This window comes from Odocoileus virginianus, chromosome 20 (assembly GCF_023699985.2).
Source record: "Odocoileus virginianus isolate 20LAN1187 ecotype Illinois chromosome 20, Ovbor_1.2, whole genome shotgun sequence".
Classification (NCBI taxonomy): Eukaryota; Metazoa; Chordata; class Mammalia; order Artiodactyla; family Cervidae; genus Odocoileus; species Odocoileus virginianus.
The window spans coordinates 4,600,141-4,625,629 of NC_069693.1; the positions used below are offsets into that span (position 1 = coordinate 4,600,141).

General features: G+C 45.8%; 2 protein-coding genes across 4 annotated transcripts in view; both read right to left on the reverse strand.

Annotated features, from left to right (window-relative positions):
* The window catches only part of LOC110121542 (cationic amino acid transporter 3-like), a 139,154-nt gene that overhangs the window by 98,480 nt on the left and 15,185 nt on the right, over window positions 1–25,489 (reverse strand). The gene's annotated exons all lie outside the window — the stretch shown is intronic.
* LOC110152720 (cationic amino acid transporter 3-like) lies at window positions 2,512–24,589 on the reverse strand. Of its 3 annotated transcripts, none has more exons than XM_070450386.1 (13): window positions 24,442–24,589; window positions 12,510–12,583; window positions 9,429–9,828; window positions 8,649–8,807; window positions 5,450–5,636; window positions 5,136–5,248; window positions 4,747–4,969; window positions 4,437–4,576; window positions 4,226–4,328; window positions 3,830–4,026; window positions 3,462–3,628; window positions 3,082–3,190; window positions 2,512–2,918 (listed from the first exon to the last, which is right to left on the reverse strand). In XM_070450386.1, exons 3-13 carry the CDS (start codon window positions 9,799–9,801, stop codon window positions 2,833–2,835), a joined length of 1,857 nt encoding a protein of 618 aa, XP_070306487.1. In that variant the 5' UTR covers window positions 9,802–9,828; window positions 12,510–12,583; window positions 24,442–24,589; the 3' UTR covers window positions 2,512–2,832. The 3 variants fall into 3 exon arrangements, with proteins under 3 accessions (XP_070306487.1, XP_070306488.1, XP_020772155.2); XM_070450387.1 differs by lacking the exon at window positions 24,442–24,589 and adding an exon at window positions 17,648–17,846; XM_020916496.2 differs by lacking the exons at window positions 12,510–12,583; window positions 24,442–24,589 and having other exon boundaries at window positions 9,429–12,499.

Consider the following 25,489-nt stretch of genomic DNA (forward strand, 5'->3'; position numbering starts at 1 on the left):
AAGAGGAACTAAAAAGCCTCTTGATGAAAGTGAAAGAGGAGAGGGAAAAGTTGGCTTAAAGCTCAACATTCCAAAAACTAAGATTATGGCATCTGGTCCCATCACTTCATGGCAAATAGATGGGGAAACAGTGGAAACAGTGGCTGACTTTATTGTTTTGGGCTCCAAAATCACTGCAGATGGTGATTGCAGCCATAAAATGAAAAGACGCTTACTCCTTGGAAGGAAAGTTATAACCAACCTAGACAGCATATTAAAAAGCAGAGGCATTACTTTGCCAACAAAGGTCCATCTAGTCAAGGCTATGGTTTTTCCAGTAGTCATGTATGGATGTGAGATTTGGACTATAAGGAAAGCTGAGCACCAAAGAATCAATGCTTTTGAACTGTGGTATTGGAGAAGACTCTTGAGAGTCCCTTGACCTGCAAGGGGATCCAACCAATCCATGCTAAAGGAGACCAGTCCTGGGTGTTCATTGGAAGGACTGATATTGAAGCTGAAACTCCAATCCTTTGGCCACCTGATGTGAAGAGCTGATTCATTTGGAAAGACCCTGATACTGGAAAAGATTGAGGGCAGGAGGAGAAGGGGACAACAGAGGATGAGATAGTTGGATGCCATCACTCTCTCAATTGACATGGATTTGAGTAAACTCTGGGAGTTGGTGATGGACAGGGAGGCCTGGTGTGCTGTAGTCCATGGGATGACAAAGAGTTGAACACGACCTAGTGACTGAACTGAACCGATTTCTCACTTAGAGTGTAGTATAACATAACTTACACATGCACAGGGAAACTTAAAAAATTATATCTCCTTTTATTGCCAATTCTTTTTATTCAGGTGGTCTGGACCCAACCAGGAATATTTCCAAGATATGCCTGTATGAGTGATCTTTTTGAATTAATTAACAAATCTCCTGTTTGGGTGGGTCATACCATTTATTTTATTTTATTGGCTGTACTTTGAAGCTCACTGGCTTAGTTCCCTGACCAGGGATGGAACCTTAGTATCCGGCAGTGGGAGCATAGAGTCCTCATCACTAGACCACCAAGGAATCCCCTCTACTAATGTTACAGAGAGTGCACCGTTTTATTTCCTGGAGAACTGCCCACATTCCAGTTTTGGCTGACTGTGTTTTCAGTTGAAATGTGAATCTGTCCCTTATGTCTGCTATGAGGGGGTAGTTCATCCAAAAGTTTGATTATATTCTTTTTTAAAAATTAATTAATTTATTTATTTATTTTCCATTTATTTGTATTAGTTGGAGGCTAATTACTTTACAATATTGTAGTGGTTTTTGCCATACATTGATATGAATCAGCCGTGGATTTACATGTGTTCCCCATCCTGAACACCCCTTCCACCTCCCTCCCCACCCCATCCCTCTGGGTCATCCTAGCGCACCAGCCCTGAGCATTTGTCTTGTGCATCAAACCTGGACTGGCGATCTGTTTCACAATTGATAATATACATGTTTCAGTGCTATTCTCTCAGATCATCCCACCCCCGCCTTCTCCCAGAGTCCTAAAGTCTGTTCTATACATCTGTGATTATATTCTGATTCAACTTTTTGTCAGGGCTATGTTCCAGAGAGTGTTCTTTATTGGTGTCTGGTTGTCCCACATCAGGAAGGGTAGAATGATAATCAGGTGATGTCAACCTGTTCCAACAAAGTTTCACCTAGCAAAGTCAGTCTCCAGTTTAATTGTGTCCTAAGACTGTAATTTCACTAGAACTTGCAAGACAGTGATATTTCTATTTCTGTTAATCCTCCTCCATTTATATTTTAATTCAGCTAACAATTTTGCTGTTCAGTTTCTTGATCTTTATCTTCCCTTCACTCTTCTCCAGTTTTTCATTCCCACAAAAAATCCTATACTTCATTATTACCAACATTGTCAAAGTGTGCAATCTCAATTTCAAGCATTCTGTCTGCAGTGATCACTTTTTATCTTGAGTTTCCAGGTTCACTTCCTATCTCTTAGTTCCACCCAACTGTAAGCATATATCAACCAACCATTATCTCTCATTCCATTTCCCTTCCTCTAGCAATGCAAATGTTGCTGTTGTGGGTTGGTCTTTTTTTTTTTTTTTCTTTTTTTGGTCAGTTAAGAACTTTTCCTCATCAACTTTACTGTGTAATTCTAAGATTCTGCAACAAGAGTAAAGAAAAATGATCATTTACACAATGTTACACTATATCTCAATAAAGCTGGGGGAAAAAATAAAAATGAGAAACTTTTCCCTGTATCTTACTGAATGATCTACTTTATCTGTTATTATCTTTTTCTTAAATTCTACTTGTTCCTATATTAATATAGCTATCTTAGCTTTCTTGTGTTACTATTGGCATAGTGTATATGTTCCCTTCTTCTTACTTTCAACCTATTTCTGTCCTAATATTTGAGGTGTAACATTTGACACAATATATAGTTACCTGCATTTCCTTCCCAGATTACAATCTGTGTTTGCACTGGAAATGAGGCACAAGAAACTATTTCTCATGTGCCCATTAATATTTTATTAGTTCCTCAGGTTGATATTTCCATTGTTGTACTTTCTTTGTGAAAACTGATCTTGCTACTCACTTATGAAGCATGCACTTTTCTGCATGGATACTAAGCTTTGAAAACTTAAAATTATACAACTCTGAAGCCGTTTTGTCCACTACCAATGAAGACAGGGCTCTAAATGCATTTCAACCTCAAGCTCCATAGAGGCTCAAAATGCCCCTTGAACCACAAGATACCTCCAGTGCATAGAAGGATTCCACACAACATCTGTTCCTGTGGAAACAGATTCATCATTCATTCATCACTAGGAATGTTTTTGTCAAGTCTGCAAGGTGGAGGCTGGTGGCTGTGGCTCACTGTTCTCCAGGCTGTGTCGGATCCCATATCCAAAGTATATGGCAAATCCTAGTAGGCAAATGAGACAGTGAGAAAGAAAAGTTGGTGCTCTTCTCACTTATAAATGCCCAATAGGCCTCCTTTTATGATGTCTGACAGGAGGGGAGAAGTAGTAGGGAGATGATTTGACTCAGTCTCTCAATAAGTCTTATTTTCCAAGGAAGCCACTTACCAATCCCCATCCAAATGCCAAATAGGACCCAGGTCCCAGTGTCCATCTGCACCATCAGGTAAACATTCACAAAGATGCTCACCAGTGGGAGGACAGGCAGAGCAGGAACCTGTGGGCAGAGTCAGTTCATCCCTGAACACAGCCCAGATGTCTGAGAGGAAGACGCTGCCCTGTATGGATAGGGTGACCACAATCCTATTCAGACTGTGAGTTCAGTGCCTCCTGAGATTGTGTATGTGAAGCACCGAGTGTGGGTCAAGAAGGATCCATGGTTTTTAGCAACTCCCCTTATTCCTTGGGCTGACAATGATGTTTAGACCTCAAAGGAGGCTGACTTCATTCACTCAAGGTGGACATTCTGAGCCCATAAGGTCACTTACCCTGAAGTAAACAGAAGTGGGGCTCTGGGGCTGCCTCCAGATGATGACCGTGACCCCAGTGATGAGCAGCAGCAGCAGCACAGCCACTGCTGTGAGCACGGGGTCTCCAGAGAACACCTGGCTGGGCCACTGGGCCAGGATCAGGCTCAGGATGGTCAGCAGGAGAACTGCAGGGGTCAAGGTGGAGGAGAACAGGCTGGACCCAGAAGACAAAGACATCAGGACCTTGGGTCACACCCATCTCTGAAACTGCCCACCTCATGAAGGGCCATCTTATCTGGAAGATTCTTCCTCAACTTCCCCACACAATCTGCCCTCCCCATTCTGTTAATTTCAGAATACAACCAATGAGAAATCCCACCACTAACCAAGCAAGAAGGCACACCAATAGACAATCTGCCCAGATTTCACAGTGGGGATGGTGTTACTGGGGCGCCAGAGACTCTTTAGAATGTTTGAGGATCTTGCTTCAGGCCCAGGTTCAACACGACTAGCTTCTAGCAGAGAAATATCAATTTCATCCTCTGTTGCCTCATTGTTGCTTAAGTTTTGGTCTGGCTGATACCTGAAGTAGAAATATTAAGTCAATATTCATAGCAGCCCCTACTCATTCAACATCAGACAGTCTAATCTTTCCCAACTTAATAATAACAGGACATTTGGAAGGCAGCATGGAAGGCAGAAAAGGATTATCTCCCCGACAATCTTGGACAAATCAAAGACCTCTCTCCCCTCACCCCAGTCAAACTATACTGGAGTCTCACCTGAGGACAAGGACAGAAAATGTCACCAGGGAGTAAGCAAGCAACATCGCAGTTGACACGAGGTCTACAAGATCACTGAGCTCAAAGAGTAAAGTCATGACCCCTGGAATGAGGGAACAAACAAGATGGATGGAAAGAGTGAGAAACCAGAGGAAATATACAAGTCTAGAAAATTGATCAAGGCCAGAGTAGATTTTTTTTCCCCCTTAACCTGTAAGACTTCCAGCCAATATGATGGCCAGGATGGGGGTGCCTGTGCGGGTATAGATCCGAGCAAGTCCCCGGAAAAGGAGCCCATCCTCTGCCATTGCATAGGTCAACCGAGGCATGGGGAACATGGTACACAGGAGACTGGAAAAGAAAATGGAAACACACGTGAGGACGTGGAGAAACAGGTAAGAGAACGGCTTCTGCTCCTTAGTCTACAAGGGGCAACATACCTTTCCCTCTTGTCTCTCAATCCCCAGGGCTGGGATACCCGAGCATCTGACAGTAGACGGGGAGAAAAAAAAGACACTGACCTGGATGTAAGAGCACAGAGGGCACCAACAGCCACAGCATATCTGGCAGGGCCCCACCCAACGTGGAGAAAAGCCTGTGGCAAGGGGCTCTCAAGCTGAATCTGGTAGTAGGGCACCATGAGGGTGAGTGCCGCCGAGACACCAAAACATGCCAAAAAGCAGATGGAGAGTGAAATCACAATGCCCAAGGGGATGGAACGATGAGGATTTGGGACTTCACCCCCTGCAAGATGGGTGCAGTATTGAGTTCAGAAAGACACTGGAATGAAAGCACAAAATCCCCTTCCTTCTTGCACCTCCAAAGGCAGTATAACCTTCTTCCAACCTCTACACCCAAGGACAGCCCTACCTGCCCCGACCCTCGATAGGACACACAGTGACCACGTTACCTGTAGTGGCAATGACATCAAAGCCAACAAAGGCATAGAAACATGTCGCCGCTCCATGAAGAATCCCTTCAAAGCCAAAGGGCACAAACCCTCCAGAACCCAGAGGTCCCAAGCTATGGTGAAAGAAGGAGCAAGAAAGAAGGTGGGTGAGGTGAGTTCAGTCACCTCTTCTGGGCTCCTCCTTCAATACCACAAGTGCTGGGCTCCAGGACTCCCATCCCCTGGATCCATCAGTCCAGGTCTCTTTAGTCTCCACCATATTCCCAGCTCTGCACCATCCACATGCAAGAGTTGGCCAAGAGGACCCTCCTAACCTAGAGATGTCACTGTATCCAGATGTGTTCAATGTGTTCAATGAGTAGTCCTGATTCGTGAGCTTCCAGTTGTGCAGGTCTCCTTTAATGAAGCCAGAGAGGATGATGAAGCTGAGGACCAAAAGGTTCAAGCTTGTGAACACTTTGCTAACTAGGGCTGACTCATGAACTCCCAGAACCAGTAGTCCTGCAGGAAAGATAGAATATGAGACATCCAAAATAACCAAATCCATAGACACAGAAAGGAAACTAGTGGTTACAGGGGCTGGGGTTTGGGCATTAGTAGCAGGTGGACTGTGACTCCTCAGCAGGTACAAGGTTTCCTTTTGTTTGTTTCTTTATTTATTTTAGTTGGAGGCTAATTACTTTACAATATTGTAGTGGTTTTTGCCATACATTGACAGGAACCAGCCATGGGTGTACATGTGTTCCCCATCCTGAACACCCCTCCCCATCCCATCCCTCAGGGTCATCCCAGTGTACCAGCCCTGAGCACCCTGTCTCATGCATTGAACCTGGACTGGCGATCTGTTTCACACATGGTAATATACCTGTTTCAATGCTATTCCCTCAAATCATCCCACCCTTGCCTTCTCCCACAGAGTCTGAAAGACTGTTCTATACATCTGTGTCTCTTTTGCTGTCTTGCATAGAGGGTCATTGTTACCATCTTTCTAAATTCCATATAAATGCGCTTAAAGCTCAACATTCAGAAAACTAAGATCATGGCATCTGGTCCCATCACTTCATGCGAAATAGATGGGGAAACAGTGGACATGGTGTCAGACTTTATTCTTTTGGGCTCCAAAATCACTGCAGATGGTCATTGCAGCCATGAAATTAAAAGACGCTTACTCAGTGGAAGGAAAGTTATGACCAACCTAGATAGCATACTAAAAAGCAGACATTACTTTGCCAACAAAGGTTCATCTAGTCAAGGCTATGGTTTTTCTAGTGGTCATGTATAGATGTGAGAGTTGGACTGTGAAGAAAGCTGAGTTCTGAAGAATTGATGCTTTTGAACTGTGGTGTTGGGGAAGACTCTTGAGAGTCACTTGGACTGTGAGGAGATCCAACCAGTCCATCCTAAAGGTGATCAGTCCTGGGTTTTCATCAGAAGGACTGTTGCTGAAGCTGAAACTCCAATACTTTGGCCAACTCATGTGAAGAGTTGACTCATTGGAAAAGACCCTGATTCTGGGAGGGATTGGGGGCAGGAGGAGAAGGGGACGACAGAGGATGAGATGGCTGGGTGGCATCACTGACTCAATGGACATGAGTTTGAGTAAACTCCAGGAGTTGGTGATGGACAGGGAGGCCTGGTGTGCTGCAATTCATTGGGTTGCAAAGGGTCAGACATGACTGAGCGACTGAACTAAACTGATACTGTATTGGTATTTTTCTTTCTGGCTTACTTCACTCTGTATAATAGGCTCCAGTTTCATCCACCTCATTAGAACTGATTCAAATGCATTCTTTTTAGTGGCTGAGTAATATTCCATTGTGTATATATACCACAGCTTTCTTATCCATTTGTCTGCCAATGGACATCTAGGCTGCTTCCATGTCCTGGCTATTGTAAACAGTGCTGTGATGAGCATGGGGTATACGTGTCTCTTTCAATTCTGGTTTCCTCGGTGTGCATGCCCAGGAGTGGGATTGCTGGGTCATATGGCAGTTCTATTTCCAGTTTTTTAAGGAATCTCCACACTGTTCTCCATAGTGGCTGTACTAGCTTGCATTCCCACCAACAGTGTAAGAGGGTTCCCTTTTCTCTGAACCCTCTCCAGCATTTACTGTTTGTAGACTTCTTGATAGCACCCATTCTGACCGGTGTGAGATGGTACTTCATTGTGGTTTTGATTTGCATTTCTCTGATAATGAGTGATGGTGAGCATCTTTTCATGTATTTGTTAGCCATCTGTATGTCTTCTTTGGAGAACTTTCTGTTTAGTTCTTTGGCCCATGTTTGGATTGGGTCATTTATTTTTCTGAAATTGAGCTGCAGGAGTTGTTTATATATTTTTAAGATTAATTCTTTGTCAGTTGCTTTGTTTGCTATTATTTTCTCCCATTCTGAAGGCTATCTTTTCACTTTGTTTATCATTTCCTTCATTGTGCAAAAGCTTTTAAGTTTAATCAGGTCCCATTTGTTTACTTTTGCTTTTATTTCCATTACTCTGGGAGGTGGGTCATAGAGGATCCTGCTGTGATTTATGTTGGAGAGTGTTTTGCCTATGTTTTCCTCTAAGAGTTTTATAGTTTCTGGGCTTATGTTTAGATCTTTAGGGATTTACTTTTGTTGTGATGAAAATGTTTGGAACTAGATGGAGGTGATGCTTACACAGCACTGTGAATGTAATAAAAGTCCCACAGAATTGTACACTTGCAAATGTCTAATTTCTTATTGTGGCAGTCATCTCATAGTAGACAGGCCTATCAAATCATCACTTTCCTCATCTTAAAATTATACACTCTTGTATATCAATTATATCTCAGTAAACTGGGGGAGTACAGTAAAATAGTTAATTTTATTTTGTGTGAATTTCCTCTGAATTAAACAAATATCTTCAGTCTCAGTACAAGGAAGAAACTTGTAAGCCTAAGTAATGATTGTCAGATGGGGGTGACTTTGTCTCTGAAGAAACTTGTGGCAATATCTTGAGGCATTCTGATTGTCATACTTTGGGTGGAGGGCATCAATTTTTCTAGTGAGTAAAGACAAGCAGTGGCTTCCCTGGTGGCTCAGTGGTAAAGAATCCACCTGCCAATGCAGGAGATGCAGGTTTGATCCTGGGGTCGGGAAGATCCCGTGGAGAAGGAAATGGCAACCCACTCCAGTATTCTTGCCTGGAAAATCCTGTGGACAGAGGGACCTGGCAGGCTACACTGCATGGGGTGGCAAAGAGTCAGATAACGACTTACCGACTAAACAACAAAGACCAGGGCTGCCACTCAGGATCTGACAATGACTGAAAGCAAAACCTACAATGAACAGGATAGCTGCCTACACTAAAGAATAATTCAACCCAGAATGTCAGTACTGCCAAGGGTCCAAAACATTGGTCTGTGCCCTGCCTTCCTGTCTCTCTTATCTCAGACACTTCATTCCAGCCCCAAGCCTCCCACCATCTGGAACCCCAAGCCTTTTGTACCCAGCTCCCCTTCCACACCCCATTTTAGCTGACCTCTGTCTCACCTGTGAGCAGCAGCACCAGGACGAAGGCAAAAAAGTCTACATAGGTGGCCAGGAAGTAGGGCACGTTCAGAGAGAACATCTCCTGTAATGCCTGAGAGATGTGGTTCCCAATCAGGCTGTCAAAGGTGTAGCTCCAGGCTCTGGCCTCACAGGCAGTCGCTACAGCAGCAAAAGATGAAGACCCATTGACAAACACAAATTGCACCCCGACCTTGTACCATGCGATGTACATGGGGGGAAAACACACAGAGAAAATCCCTAATCTCAGAATGTTTCCTTTTATGGAGTGGAGAGAGTAGACCCAGATGATTCACAGAACAGGTCAACTATTTAATATGTTGTTGTTGTTAGTCACTCAGTCGTGTCCGACTCTTTGTGACCCCATGGACTCTAGCCTGGCAGGCTCCTCTGTCCATGGGATTCCCCAAGCGAGAATACTGGAGTGGGTTGCCATTTCCTTCTCCAATTTAATATGTTAGGAAGAGATGAAAGGAAACAGCTGAGCAAAGACGTCACTACGTTGAGGGGAGGAGCCTGTGGGACATGCTTTCCTCTCGCCCACTCCCTATAGGTCCCTTTCCTTCTCGGTTCTAGCTTCCATCATTTCAGGAAAGCAGCGTAGACCCAAGTAGAATAAAGTTTCTAGCTATGAAGTTCCTCTACCATTACCCACTTCACTCCACAAAGTGGATAATAAAGACCTCATGAATCAGCAACACTCCAATTCCCCTCTGAATTTTCTGACCTTAAGAGCCACCTTCACCCACCCCATCATCTCACCCATGACAAAGGACAGGATGAGGTTCCAGCCAATGATGAAGGCGCACAGTTCTCCCACGGTGACGTAGCTGTAGAGATACGCAGAACCGGGGCGTGGTACCCAGGCCACCAGCTCCGCATAGCAGAGCCCGGACAAAAGAGTAGACACTCCGGCCGCAAAGAAGCAGATGACAGTTGCTGGTCCAGCCTCATACACAGCCACCTCTCCAGCCAGGATGTACACACCAGCCCCCAGGGTGCTGCCCACACCCAAGGCCACCAGGTCGAGAGTGTTCAGATGACCAGCCTTGGGCCTCTCAAACCCCTCCCTGGGCTCCAGTAGCCGCCTGCGGACCAGCCTTTGACCAAATTGGTGAACATCCTGACACAGCATCTTAGATAAAGTTGAGGAGGGTCAGATCTGCTGAGAAAATGACATGGCAAACCGTCAAGAAAGTCCATGTGCCCTTGGCCCTGGGAGTCCAGTTCTAGGGAGCAGGGGAGTGATGGGGAGCAGGTGAAAAAAAGACACATTGACAAGTTCCCTGTCTCTGAGATTTGATTTCTTAAACATCCATTCAGTTCAGTTCAGTCACTAACTTTTGTGCAACTCTTTGCAAGTCCATGGACTACATGGATGCCAGGCTTTCCTGTTCATCACTATCTCCCAGAGTTTGCTCACACTCATATCCATCGAGTTGCTGATGCAATCCAACCCTCTGTCATCCTCTTCTCCTCCTGCCTTCAATCTTTCCAGCATCAGGGTCTTTTCAAATGAGTTAGCTCTTCACATCAGGTACCTAAAGTGTTGGAGCTTCAGCATCTTTAAATATATTTCAAATAATATATTATTATTATATACTGGAAGCATTGCTTAAAGAGAAGTGGGTGGGGGTGCAGAATTTCCACTCTAAAATGTGCCACTTTGTCTTGTAGATTGTTTTGAACTGAAGGCAATTAAGATGCTACCTCCTGAAGAAAAGTCTTTTGCCTCTCCCTTCATGGCTCATAATAGTTTAGATTACGGGACCTATGTCAGAAAAAAAGAGCTGTTATGACATAGTTTCTTGCCTTTGAAAGACTTGTCAGCATGGAATGGCAAAGAATTGTTTGCCAATCATTTGCAGTTCCCATCTTCTGAAACCGAATGGGGCTGATCTCAGAGAGAGAGGCAGAGAGAGAGAGAGGCAGAGAGAGAGAGAGAGAGATGAATGGGGGCTGGAAGCAAAGTTTTAGTTCTCTGCTCAGGAACTGGACCTGGGGGGCCTGGATGAAAACCAGGAATCCTAGCTGCCCATCCACCAGGGGCTAGAGGCTAGAAACAAGGTTTCCCTGGCTCTTGCCTGCATTGAAAACTGCATTTCTCAAGGAGGCAAAATGGTTTAAAAAAAAAAGTGTATTATCGGAGACACAGCACAACAAACAGGAAAGCACAGACAGAAGCTGTTTCATTAAGACAGAAGTAAGGCAGAGATACACACCTGGAGAGAAAGGGTGTGGACATTCTCCCTAAAGTGGTGGAGCCCCTTAAAGAGGCAGTTAAATCAAAGCTTCCCTCGTGGCTCAGTGATAAATATCCACTTTCCGAGAGCAGAGACACAGGTTCCATCCCTGGTCCTGGAAGATCCCGCATGCCATGTGGCAGCTAAGCTCATGTGTCATGACAATCGAACCTGTGCTCTGACACCCAGGAGCCGCAGCACCTAGGGAGGCCAGGGAGCCCGTGGTCCACAGCAAGAGAAGTCACCGAAATGAGAAGTCAGAGTGCAGCAACTAGAGACTCGCCGCTGCTCTCTGCAACTAGAGGACAGTCTGCAGAGCAGCGAAGACCCATCAGAGCCAAAATAAACAGATAAATAAAACAAGTTTTTGAAAAGAAACAGCTGAATCATTAATACAGGTCATTTCTTCCAGTTTTGTTTACTGTTACCCAATTAGGTCCTGACCTGCTCCAGGACCCTTACCAACATGTGTGTGTAAATTTTTTTCCAAGACAGATACCAGCCCAGCAGCCTCTGGGGTCCTTGGCATCACCTATTATGTAACGGTGCCCCCCTCTTTTTGATGCCCATGGAGCCTTTCTGCACATGTGCAGTATCTCCCTTACCACAACTTTCCTACTGTATTCCAAAATATTTCCTTTACTGCTTCTAGTAGCTTTAAGGACCTTTCAAGTAGAATCCTCAGCTCTTAAAACCTTAACCTATATTGAAAACAGAGAAGAAAGCAATTGTGAACCACTGGTCACACTAGCAATTTTTGATTGGGAAATTTAAGAGTATATTCCATAGGTTGCATTTTCCCAAATTGCAATTTCTTTTCCCAACATAATACAAAGCATGTCCAATAAACCCAAGATTTTTAGTTTTGCTCTCCCAAGAAGACAAAAGTAGGTAAATGTAGATTTGTTCAGTGATCCATGTTCCAGTATTTTATCTTAAAAATAATTTAGACATTTAACAAGTTATTATTTGACTTGATTTAGTAAAACTGTACTTCCAAGTTACCAAAAATCTGGAAAACCTAAGACATAATTATATCCAAAGTGTTCACTCAAAAGCTTTTATCCTATACCAAGTTAGATTTTGCTGACAAATGTTGTAACATACATGGCATTAATTTAATGACATTCAGTCCATCCAGGTACAGTAAAAGTATTATATTTAATATAAATGCCTCTAAAGACATACTAAGAGGGATTAATAGGACTCTAAAGTCCATATTGAGACTTTAATTTTCATATCTGATATTTAACACTGAATATTCCCCAGATCACGTGAACCTGAAATTCATTAAGTTTGATATCTCTTATTTTTAGAGTTGTTTGATTTGTAAGTGCTTACTTTTCTTTAAGCCAATTTAATAGAGCTCCTTTACAAATTAATCTCAAAAATCCATAACGAAGACAAATACTGAGACATACACACATCCAGATAGGGATCTTACAGGTTCATTTTCTAAACTTAGTCATGATTCAGGTATTATAAAACTCACTGGTTTATAAACAACAGTTTTAATAAGGATAAGTTTAAAAGACTTCCTTTCCATTTCCCCCTCAGTCTCAGGAACTGGAGATTATTAGACTAGATAAGAGAAATGTACCTGAGAGTGCTGATCTCAAGGCACAGGGAAAGTCATGTTCTTCTAGCAGGACTTGTTCTCTCAGTGTCAGAATTCTGAAAAAAATAAATAAATAAAAGTATTTTAAAAGCTAGCTTTCTCTAATTGCACATGCAAAAAGAACCAGTTTTTGTTTGTTTGTTTTTGTTTGGGGAGGTTGTTTTTGTTGTTTGGGGTCCCCCCCCCCCAATTTCAAAAATTTTTATCTTAGCTAGTTTTCTCTGGAGTCCAGAGAATTTTGTGGCCACACCATGTCATAATAAAATGTCATCTTTCTTTTCTCTAGTGAAAGTTTTATAGCTAAAACTCAGACCAGATTGTGCTCAAATTGGCCCAGATAAGAATGTTAGACTGGCTGATAGAATGCTGTCCCAGCAGGAATTGTCCCTCTGGGGAGATGGGGTCTTAGTTTGATCAGATGAGGGGGAACGAGATGGTGGAGGAGCAGGTGGATGTAGAGTTCCTCTTTCTCCAGAGATACATCAGGAAGACACCTTCAGACACAGGAGATCTTGCAGAATGCCAGCTGAGAGCAGGCAGGAGCACCTGGCCACCGGAGAAGAATATATAGAACCACACAAAACTCGGTAGGGTGAAGGAAGTAGGGGGAAAAGGGAGTTAGTAGGACTGGACCTGCCCTTGGCAGGTGGGGGGACTGAAGCAGGGGTCTGGTCCCCACGTGGGCACCCTTGGAGGGTGAGGAAACTGTTCGGGGGACAGAGGAGAAGCACTTGAGCCTGAGGGTGAAGCAGCTGCTCTGAGATGGTGGGGGTGGGGGTATAGTCACTAAGGCATGAGTCTTGCTGTAGCCCGTCAGTCTCCTCTCTGCATGGGATTCTCCAGGCAAGAATACTAGAGGGGGCTGCCATTTCCTTCTCCAGGGGAATCTTCCTGATGACCCAGGAATCAAACCCAGTTCTCCTGTATTGCAGGCAGATTCTTTGCTGACTGAGCTATGAGGGAAGCTGAACTGTGAGAGTCTGAATGGAATGAGAATCATCAGACAATCCTAGCCGCAGCCATACTACCGCAGACAGGGACGCAAGTCCCCTAGAAGGTGCAGGGCTGGGAGCTGGAGTGGAGGGATTGTGGAGCGATCCCAGGATGAGGTCTGCTGTTGACTATGGGGAGAGGGCCTGAGGTGATGTGGGGGAGGAGATGGCAGTGGGAAATGCCTGTTACGACCAACCTCGACAACATATTAAAAAGCAGAGACATTACGTTGCCAACAAAGGTCCGTCTAGTCAAGGTTATGGTTTTTCCAGTAGTCATGTATGGATGTGAGAGTTGGACTATAAAGAAAGCTGAGTGCCAAAGCATTGGTGCTATTGAACTGTAGTGTTGGAAAAAGCTCTTGAGAGTTCCTTGGACTGCAATGAGATCCAACCAGTCCATCCAAAAGGAAATCAGTTCTGGATATTCATTGGAAGGACTGATGTTTTTTTTTTTATTTCTTCTAGGTCCTTGTTAAACATTTCTTGCATCTTCTCAATCTTTGTCTCCAGGCTATTTACTTGTAACTCCATTTTGTTTTCAAGATTTTGGATCATTTTTATTATCATTATTCTAAATTCTTTTTCAGGTAGATTCCCTATTTCCTCCTCTTTTGTTTGACTTGGTGGGCTTTTTTCATGTTCCTTTAGCTGTTGGGTATTTCTCTGCCTTTTCATCATGTTTAGATTGCTGTGTCTGGAGTGGGCTTTCTGTATTCTTGTGGTTTCAGGTTCCTTTTTATTGTGGAGGTTTCACCCAGTGGGTGGGGTTGGAGGATTGGTTTGTCAAGGTTTCCTGGTTAGGGAAGCTTGTGTCAGCGTTCTGGTGCGTGGAATTGGATTTCTTCTCTCTGGAGTGCAATGGAGTGTCCAGTAGTGAGCTTTGCGATGGGTCTCTGTGTTAGGTGTGACTTTGGAGAGCCTGTATGTTGACACTCAGGTCTATGTTCCTGCGTTGCTAAAGAATTTGCGTGGTATGTCTTGTACTGGAGCTTATTGGCTCTTGGGTGGTGGTTGGTTTTGGTGTAGGTATGGAAGCTTTTGGATGGTCTCTTATTCCTTAATGTTCCGTGTGGTCAGGAGTTTTCTGGTTTTCTCAGGATTTGGGCTCAAGTCTCCTGCCTCTGGATTTCAGTTTTATTCTTCTTATAGTCTCAAGGCTTCTCCAACTATACAGTACTGATAATAAAACTTCTAGGTTAATGGTGAAAAGATTCTCCACCGTGAGAGACAACCAGAGAGGTTCACAGAGTTACATGAAGAATAGGAGAGGGAGGAAGGAGATAGAGGTGAGCAGGAGGAGAAAAAGGGGACTCAAGAGGAGAGAGACAGATCTACACAGTTATCTGTTCCCAAAGTGTTCTCTGTAGCCCAGACACCCACAAAGATTCACAGAGTTGGATTGGGAAGAGAAGGGGAATGGAGGAAGTAGAGGTGTTCTGAGGGAGAATAACAAAGATTGAAAATCTAGTGTAGAGGTTAGACTCTTTGAAATACAATATTTAAAAACAAAAACACACAAAAAAATTTAGAACTGTATATGAAGTTCAGTTTTAAAATAGGGTTTCTCTCTCTCTCTCTCTTTTTTTTTTGTGGCTATAGTGAAATGAAAGTGAAAGTTAAGGAATAATAGAGGAGTATTAGAGGACTCTAAAAGGAAATAGGAGAGAAAAACAAGAAAAAGAAAAAAAAAAAAAAGAAAAGAAAAAAAAAAATTTTTTTCCCAAATAAAAAAATCGTAAAAATATATGAAAATGAAAGTTGAGGAGTAATGGGGGAGTAATAGGGAATTATAAAAGAAAATGAAAGAGAAAAAAAAAATTAAAAAAAAAAAAGAAAGGGAAAGAAAAAAAAAATTTTTTTTTTTTAAATTAAAAAAAAAAATGTACATATATATCTAGGAATTTCTCTGAGGTTGTTGTGGTCAGCGTAGGTTCAGTTCAATTTCAGATAGCTCCTCTTTCCAGCTTACACTTCTCGATATCTGTAGGCCCCTTCCCGTGTATTCGGTGTTACCTTCAGGGATTTTAATCTGTTGCACCTGTCCTTTCTGAAGCGGTTCCCTTTGTTTATTTGGCTTCTGTTTGTTGTCTCTTTGGTGTCTAATTTCCGCCCTGACACAGGCGGGCGGAGGTGATCTCTTATTTAGGTTCTCTAGTTCAGTTCAGTCCTGCTACAGGGAGGGCGGGGCGCTGCAGACAGATACCACTCCGTGTGGCTAGCACTCACCGTGCTCCGGCCACACTGGGTTTGCCCCGCTCACAGGTGTCAGTGCTTTCCCCGTCTACACTGCTCAGGCTCCCGGCTGCTCTATATGGAGCGGGCCCTGCGTTGAGTGCGGTTCCAATTTTCGGGTACTCCACAAAAGCGCAGATTCGGTTGCTCCTGCGTTTTGTGCCTTCCCCGGCCTGAGCGGTTCAGGCAGCCAGAGGCTTGGGCGCACTCTCCCGGGTGCAGCACGCCTTATCCCTCCGCATCGAGCGGCCCAGGCAGCCAGAGGCTTGGGCGTACTCTCCCGGGTGCGGCGCGCCTTTTCCCTCCGCGGCGAGCGGCTCAGGCAGCCAGAGGCTTGGGCGCACTCTCCCCGGGTACGGCGCGCTTTTTCCCTCCGCGGCCCCAGCGCGCGCCGCCAGTCGGGTCTCAGGAAGTCTTTAGCTAGAACCCGGAGGCCTGTTTGCAGTGTGGGAGGGGGTGGCTTCTCAGGGGCTGAGTTTGCCCTTTTCCCCTCCCCTCTGCCTCCTACCTCCAGCGGGGATGGGCCGGCTCTTCTCTGGAGATTCTCAGTCCCTTTGTTTTGCGAAAGGCCGGCAGTGTGTTCGGGCTGGTTAATTTTGTCCCTTGCTATCCCACAGTTTAAAAAAGCTCCCTCCGATTGCTCTCAGGGTCTTCGGGCCGGACCTCACCCTAAGCAATGCCGCCCGCTCCTCTCCGTTCCGCCCTGCTTGTTCCTGGCGGGTACGGGCGTCTGGGGTACTTTTCTGCTGGGAGTTGCTTTTAGGCACGTAATCTGTGGGCCTTGTTTAATTTTTCCTCCCAGTTACAGTGCCGAAAACTTCCCCCAGTCCCGCCAGTGAGAGGGTTTCCTGGTGATTGGAAACTTCCTCCATTAAGACTCCCTTCCCGGGACGGGTCTCCGTCCGTAGCTCTTTTGACTCCCTTATTATCGTTTATATTTTGTCCTACCTCCCTTCAAAGGCAATGGGCTGCTTTTCTGGGCGCCTGATGTCCTCTGCTAGCGATCAGAAGTTCTTTTGTGAAATTTGCTCAGCATTCAAATGTTCTTTCGAAGAATTTGTAGGAGAGAAAGTGGTCTCTCCGTCCTATTCCTCCGCCATCTTGGCTCCTCCCTCCGGAAGGACTGATGTTAAAGCTGAAACTCCAATACTTTGGCCCTCTGATTTGAAGAACTGACTCATTGGAAAAGACCCTGATGCTGGGAAAGATTGAAGGTGGGAGGAGAAGGGGATGACAGAGGATGAGATGGCTGGATGGCATCACGGACTCAATGGACATGGGTTTGGGTGGACTCTAGGAGTTGGTGATGGACAGGGAGACCTGGTGTACTGTTGTTCATTGGGTCACAAAGAGTCAGATACAACTGAGTGACTGAACTGAACTGAACTGATGGAGGCAGGGCGATCCTGCTGAGTCACTCACAGGTGGTGGAGCTATCGCTGTAGCCTCTCTGTCCCCACACGTCAGCCCTGGACAGTGGAAGACCCCAGAGAGAGGTTGGCCCTTCCCTGCCTTCACTGGGGAGGGAGCCAGGTGCGTAGAGAAGGACTGGCCACAGAGGCGCCCTGACTGCAGCTGCCAGAGGTGAGGGCAAGATGCTGGGAGGGCCAGAGCCCCCTCAGCGGAGACAGCTGGGGTCCCTGCACACTCGGCGCCCCCAGAGTTCCCATGACCCAAGCAATTGTGCCACCCCCATGCTGGATCCTCACTGGGGCAGAGCTGCCAGAGGCTAGAAAAAGCGCTTTCCTGCGGCTCTAGCCGCCAGTTCCCCTGAGCACCTGGTGCCCCAGGCCCTACCACCCCAGCAGCTGCACCCCCCACATCCCGTCCTCCCTGGGGCAGACCCACGCCCTCCAGGGCAGCCTCAACAGCAAAGCCCTGTGGAGGACTCACAGGCAGAGGTGGAGACGCAGCCACAGCTGAAACCCAGGGGCAGTGCGGCTGAGGAGGAGAACTCAGAACCTTCCCACCTGCTGCACAAGTTGAAGACTGAATCCACTCGATCAAGGAGCAGACTCTGTGTCTCTGAATATATGAAAGGACACCGAGCGCTCCTGCAGAAGAAAACACACAGTTCTGGCAGCTGTAGACCTTGGAGGCAAGAACAGCAGGAGTACGACCAGATTAGAATATGAGCTGCCCACGCAGCAGGGCCAGAGAGCAGTGCAGTGTTAAAGGGCATCCCAGGGAGGAGAGGTGCACGGAGACTCCCAGCGACATAAAGGACAGTGACAGCTGAGATCCAAGAAAAGCATTTAGTATTCTTATACTTTGTTCTCTAGTTACTTCTGGAATTTTTCCTTCACCCGCCCCCCACTCTATTGCTGTAGAAGTTGATTTTATTAGTACTGTTAAATCTACTTAAGCTTTTGAGAATTTTTTTACCCTCCAGGGAGAGTTTTTTTTAATCACACTTTTTATTTCCTATTTATACTTCTGCCTCTCTGTTGGCCTTCTGTGGTTCTATGGGGTTTTCCTTTTTAATTCTTAAAGTTTTAAATTTTATTATTATTATTTTTCTACATTTATCCTTTGGCTTTTCTTACTGCTGTTTTCCTGTTGTAGTTATTCTTTAATATACATAAATCTTTATCTACCTCTATTTAACTTTGTTTCTTCTATTCTTTCTTCCTTTTCTTTCTTTTATCTCACCATATTTGTTTCCATTGCTTTATTCCCCAGTTGGCACCTTGATATGGTTTTATTTTCTAGCTTGTGCTTTAGTAATTTTCTTTGTAACTGGTGGCTATCAATTTTGGTTCCCTTTGCTTGCCGGGTCTATCTCTTGTGCTTTATTTAGTTTTTGACTGTTTTGGTTTTGTTTACTGGTGTATATGTCTGTGTGTGTGTATTCCATTGTTTTCATTTGGCTGATCAGAACAATCTGAAGGAGCAAGGGAATTCGCAGGAGTGGGGAAAGCTTGATTTCCCCCCTGAGATTTGGGGGAAGATTGAAGGGGGTCATTTAGAATGTAGGGTAGTTAACCTCCATCCATGTTCCCATACTTTGGCAATGTATATCTAATTGTAGGATAGTATTATAAGCGAGCAGAGAGGCAAAGGCAACCCACTCTAGTACTCTTGCCTGGAAAATCCCATGGAGAGAGGAGCCTGGTAGGCTGCAATCCATGGGGTCGCAAAGAGTCGGACACGATGGAGTGACTTCACTTTCATGCATTGGAGAAGGAAATGGCAACCCACTCCAGTGTTCTTGCCTGGAGAATCCCAGGGATGGGGGAGCCTGGTGGGCTGCCATCTATGGGGTCACACAGAGTCGGCCACGACTGAAGCGACTTAGCAGCAGCATTATAGGCGAGAGACCAAATTTTTACATGCCCCAACTTAAATAAAGGCCAGGCAACATTACAGTAAAACCTAGTTTTCCTTTTCTCAGCCTCTCTGGCTTAGAAAGGGGATTCTCCATGTTGAGCAACCCACAACCAAGAACTGCACTCTTGGAAATAAAGTCCTGCATCCCAGAAGCATTCCTGGTAGTAGAAGGAGTGTTGGTGTTAGTCGCTCAGTCATGCCTGACTCTCTGCAGCCCCAATGACTGCAGCCCACCAGGCCCCACCGTCCATGGGACTTCCCAGGCAAGAATACTGGAGCGGGTTGCCATTCCCTTCTCCAGGGGATCTTCCTGATCCAGGGATCGAACTCGGGTCTTCTGCATCACAGGGAGATTCTTTACTGTCTGAGCTACCAGGGAAGCCAGAAGCATTCCTAGGGGGCACCTGATGGTGGCTCAGAGTGTTTTCTGGATTTCCCTTGAATCCTGTGCTTGGTGGGATTTTGAGCGTCCTCTGCTCTACCTTTGATCCCTGACCAGACATCTCTAGTGGGCCAGTCCCTCCTGTGAGACATTGCCAAGACTTTCCGGAGAGGCATCTTTTGCAGCAATGAGGTCTGCTGGAACGTGGCCCGCCCAGCAGACTGTCCCTTGCCCGGAGTGAGGGGGGACTTGCTGAAGGGCCTGAGGGCCTGGAGGCAGGAGGATTCCCAGAGGATTTGTGGGCACCGGCCATGGTGGGAGATTAAACAGCAGGAGCACCCCAAGTCTATTACCCTGTTTGGCATCTGGGGTAAAACTGAAGGGGACATAAACTTTAGGTGAAAAAGAAATCTTGCTTCTCGAGTAAAGTAGGAAAGGAAATCACAGGAAAAAAAATATAGAGAAAGGCAGTGATTGTGTGGTTTGCTCAGGGAGAAATACATTAGAAGACAGTGGGGCCGGGGGATAAAGTGTGGGTGTAGCAGGGAGAGATTTGTTGGAGGTGGTAGGAGGTGAGCTAAGGCTCCCAGCACCTTGCTCGCAACATTGATGAAGGCAGGGACATGCTGGGGGTGTAGTTTAGCATAGTGAGAGAGAGGGAGAGGGGAGAGAGAAAAAACAGAACTTGGGCTCCTTCACTGAGCGGATCTCGATCGAAACCTGTGGGTCTTGGAAAGATAACAAAGCAGAGAGTGAGAGCAAGTTCTCATGGAGAGAGAAAGAGACTCAGAAGTCTCCAGACAACGGCCTGGGGAGACCGGCTTTACCTTGAAATCCTGGGTTTCAGTACCAATGATCTTGGAGAGAGTCAGCCGTGAGCGGTGGTTTGAAGCCAGAGCCTCGCTCTCTGCCCAGGAATTGGACCCGGGGTGAGGGTGGGGGGCCTGGATGAAAACCAGGAATCCTAGCTGCTCATTCACCAGAGGCTAGAGGCTGAAAACAAGGTTCCCCCAGCTTTTGCCCTCATTGAAAAATGCATTTCTCAAGGAGGCAAAAACTGTAAAAATAAAAAACAAGAATGGGTAGAATGTGTATTATAGAGACTCAGCCCGACAAGCAGACGAGCACAGTTTGTTCAGTTAAGACAGAGGCAAGGCCGTTACACACCCAGAGGGAAAGGGTGGGGGTCCCCCACCCCATGAGGAGGAGCTCCATGAACACGCAGGTAAATCATTCATAGGGGGCTGTCCTTCCGGGTCTCTGTTAGCCTTTGGCCGGTTTTCTGGTTTCTGTTTCCACACTGGACTGCCCTCATGTTACCGAAGACTCAGACTCTCTGCACAGATGCCAAATCAAACCCCAAGACAATTCTGGGGGAAGTAGAAGAGGACAGCTTCCTTATTTACCAGGCAAAGGGAGACACACCAGGCTTCTGCCTCGAAAGAGTGATGTGTCTCAACCCCAGGGAATTTGATCAGGGCTTTTACAACTGTGGGTCCAAGGCAGGGTCCCTGACAAGATTGCGGGCTAAGCAGGGCTTGCACTCCCTTCATCTCATCTCGGGGGACCCGGGGTCTGTGGTGGTCGGCTCTCCCAGTCTTGATGACCTTCTCTGGCCCCTTTAATCTCAGCTGGTTCTGGGGCTCCTCCTTCCTTGATCAGCAACTGTGCGAATCTGCCCTTTGGAATGCAGGGAAGGTCATCACGGCCAAAGTCTTGTCTACAAGAAGCGTGGGACAGAAAGGCCTTGTGCCTGGCAGTCCCCTGGGGCAGATGCAGAGAACAGACTCGTGGGGAAGGAGAGGGTGGGGTGAATTGAGTCACACTGACATTCACACACCTCTGTGTGAAATCAGAGCTAAAGGGAAATTGGTGTGTAACAGGGGACTCAGCCCCGTGCTCTGTGGAGACCTCAAGGGTGGGTTGGGGGAGGGGAGGGAGGCTCAAGAAGGAGGATATATGTATGCTGCTAAGTCGCTTCAGTCGTGTCTGACTCTCTGGACCCCATAGACTGCAGCCCACCAGCCTCCCCTGTCCCTGGGATTCTCCAGGCAAGAATACTGGAGTGGGCTGCCATTTCTTTCTCCAATGCATGTAAGCAAAAAGTGAAAGTGAAGTCTCTCAGTCGTGTCTGACTCTTCACGACCCATGGACTGCAACCTACCAGGCTCCTCCGTCCACGGGACTTTCCAGGCAAGAGTACTGGAGTGGGCTGCCATAGCCTTCTCTGATATATGTATAATTATGGCTAAATTGAGTTGGTGTATGACAGAAACCAGCACAACACTGTAAAGCAACCATCCTCCAGTTAAAAAATAAATTAAGCAGAAAGGGTTCTATGGGACTCTCACACTTAACAAATCAAATTTGTTAATTTGTCTCATGTCAAATTAATTACTAGATCAGCAAAAGAACCTAGAAAGCAAAGCTTTCTGCTTCTTCAGAAGCAAAAGATTCCAGCATAGTCCCAGGCACACACAGTAGCTGCTTAATCGGTAAAACCTGAGTGGATAAGAATGATGATTTTTTCATTGAAATCAACCTGCTCTGCTGGTTCCCATCTGAGCTCCCGCACCTCTCAGCTGGTCTGATTTTGCACAAAATGCCTACTGTCTCTGTCCTGCTGTCCTGTGTAATTCAGGGGAGGTTATTATTGTCATTATTCCCTGCCTTCCTGGATAGGGACGAAGCGTCTTTAAGTGGCTTGCTGATCAGAGACCTTAGACTCCACACAATCTTCACCAAGGCTCCTGAAACCTGGTAGCTTTCTGTTGCATTGTTTGCAGACTGACATTAAATTGGAACTCTGCTTTGGGGCAGAAAGAAATGGAATTTTTAGGGAGGGACAGACTCTAGCCCAGCTCAGTCAAATCATCAAACTAGAGTGGCCTTTTTTTTTTCTTTTCTCTTTTTATTTTGTATTGGGGTATAGCCGATTAAGAATGTAGTGACAGTTTCAGGTGAAAAGCGAAGGGACTGAGCCATATATATTCATGTATCCATTCTCCCCCAATGCCCCCACACACAAACCAGAGCAGCCTGTCTCTGATTTACTTCACTCTGTGTGACAGGACCGAGTGTATATTAATGCAAGTATATTGAATCTTAGAAAAAATGGTATTGATGAATCCATTTACAGGTTAGGAATGGAGGAGCAAATGTAGAAAATGGACTTGTGGACACAGGGCGGGGCAGGGTGGGGAACAAACTGCAATTGTACCAACAACATATAGGCCACCACGTGTAACACAGACAGCGGGTGGGAAGCTGCTCTTAGCACAGGGGGCTGGGCTGGGGGCTCTGTGCAGACCCAGAGGGTGGGAGGGGGTGGGAGGGGGGGGCGGTCCAGGAGGGAGGGGACATGTGTGTACACACGGCTAATTCACGTGGTTGTAAAGCAGAAACCAACACAACTTTGTAAAGCAATTATATTCCCCTCCAAAAAAACCTGCCTGGAGGGAGAGAGGTCTAGTCTCCATTCTGAATCAGCAATGGCAGGACCCTGTTTCCTGCTCTTTGAGGCATGAAACACACCTCACCACATGGCTCCGCAAGGCTCGACTGACCCTGTTAACAGAAGTCATCTGCCAGGAGGCTCCCACCAGTGTTACTCCAAAGTCCAAGGTTAGCATTTTGGTTCAGAGCAAGCATTCAAAGAGCCAGGAAGCTCTGATTAGAACCTTGGTTCTGCCAACACCTTGTGCCTTTGAGGGAGTCATTTAGTTCTCTGGACCCGTGTTTTCTTCTTGTTTAAATTCTGCTGATGAGCCCTTGTGCATGTCAAATGGCCCACCTGCTCTGGAGAACATATGGTGGTTGCTCCAAAATTAAAAGTAATTTGCAACAATCCAGCAATTCCACTTCAGCAAGTACACCCAAAAGAAATGAAAATAGATTCTCAAAGAGATATTTGTACACCCAGGGTCACAGAAGCATTATTCATAGGAGCTGAAAGTTGAAAATTAAAGTCGCTCATATTGTATCCGACTCTTTGCGACCACAATGACTGTAGCCTGTCAGACTCCTCTAACCAGAGGATTCTTCTGGCAAGTTGGAAAGTTGAAAGCTGGAAGCAACATAAATATTCATCCAGGAAGGACTGCATAAACACAAGGTGGTCTATACCCACAGTGGAATATTACTAAGCCTTAAAAAGGCAGGAATTTCTGACGCATGATACAATGTGGAGGTAATTTGAGGACATTATGATGAGTGACCTAAGCCAGTCACAAAAATACAAATATTGCATGATTTCTATGAAGTACTGAAAGAGTCAAAGCCGTGGAGACAAATGTGGAATGGTGGTTGGCCAGGGGCTGAGGTAAAGGGGGAACTGGGGAGTTATCATTCAATGGGGACACAGGAGAACATGTTCCAGGGACTGGCTGCACAACCATGTAAATATACTCATCATTTTTGGACTGTATACTTAAAACAGTTAAGTTGGTTAGTGTTCTGTTATGTGTATTTTATCACCATTTAAAAAATTGCTGCCCATGATAAGTAATAGCACAAGTTCACACAGTTGCTGGGTGTAGCAAACCCAAAGGGAACTGAAGATAAGTCAGCAAGCATTTGGTCCTCCACACAAACCTAAATCTGTGGGTGTTCAGTCCCTTACAGTTACATGAATATCTACAGAAGAGGAGGAACCCATACATTCCAAGGGCCAGAAGAATATAGGAGCCTGAAATGAGTGGTCCACATCATAACCCGTACTTAAGGGTAATTAATCTCTAATATTATTTGAACATGAGTAAAACTGTCTTAGAGTCTCACAGCACTGATCTAATATCCCCCACCTTTCCTTACACACACACACACACAGCGCAGACACTTTCATCTAGAAAATGGGTCTCTCCACCCTCAGGCTGGAGCTGGGCTAACCCCTGCACTCTGGGGTTGCAGAGGTCTCCTTGGGAGGATGTGAACTCAGCACCCAGTCTCCTACAGGAGAGGGTGACCTGAGACTTACTGGATCCTTGGGGCAGAGCCTGGAGCACTGGGTCAGTCAGGGAGGCTGAGGTTAAGCCATGCGGGGCTGGAGCTGAGACATCTCCAAGAACTGAAGCGGGGAGTCCTGGGCACAGAAGACAGTTCTCACCCCGGGTTGTTGGGGTGGAGATGGGGCTGGGAGGAAACACCTGCAGTGCAGCTATCAGCCCTGACTGTTCTGTGGTTCCCCTCAGGGAGTAGTTCTGAGATGGCCTTTATTGTGTTAAAATACACACAACATAAAATTTACCGCTTTAACCATTTTAAGTGTCCAGTTCAAAACTGTTAAGGACCAAAAAAAAAGTGTTAGGGACATTCATAGTTTGTATAGCCAATCTCTTGAACTTTTTTTCATCTTGCAAAACTGAAACTGTACCCATTAGACTGAAATTCCCTCTTGCTGCTCTGCAGTTCCTGGCGATCCCCACTCTACTCTCTTAACCTGACCCCTCCAGGTGCTTCACTAAGTGGGGCCCTCCGGTCTGTGTCATTTCCTGTGGAACTGCCTTCACTAGTGTAATGGTTGCAAGGCTCATCCAGGTTGTAGCTTATCGGAAGCATAGTGTTTTTATTTGTGATGGCACATCTGCCTGATTTTCTATGGTTTTTCTGTAGTCTTTCATCGGTGCTCTCACATTTGAAGGAGCAGACTTGTCCTTCAGTCTGTGGTGGTTCCCTCCACCTGGGGTATTATTCTCTTTGACGGTGGTGATTCCTGGGGTTTCCTGTCTTTCTCTCCCTACACCTGCTCCACTCTGCTTGCTCCCTCTTGTGGGAGAATTCTTAAGCATTTCTGTCTCGTCTGTGATCCTAAAAGAAATCTGTCCTGAAGATTCACTGGAAAGACTGATGCTGAAGCTGAAGCTGCAATACTTTGGCACCTGATGTGAAGAACTGACTCACTGGAAAAGACCCTGTGTCTGCATGGTGACTGCAGCCATGAAATTAAAAGACGCCTGCTCCTTGGAAGAAAAGCTGTGACCAACCTAGACAGCGTACTAAAAAGCAGAGACATTACTTTGCCAACA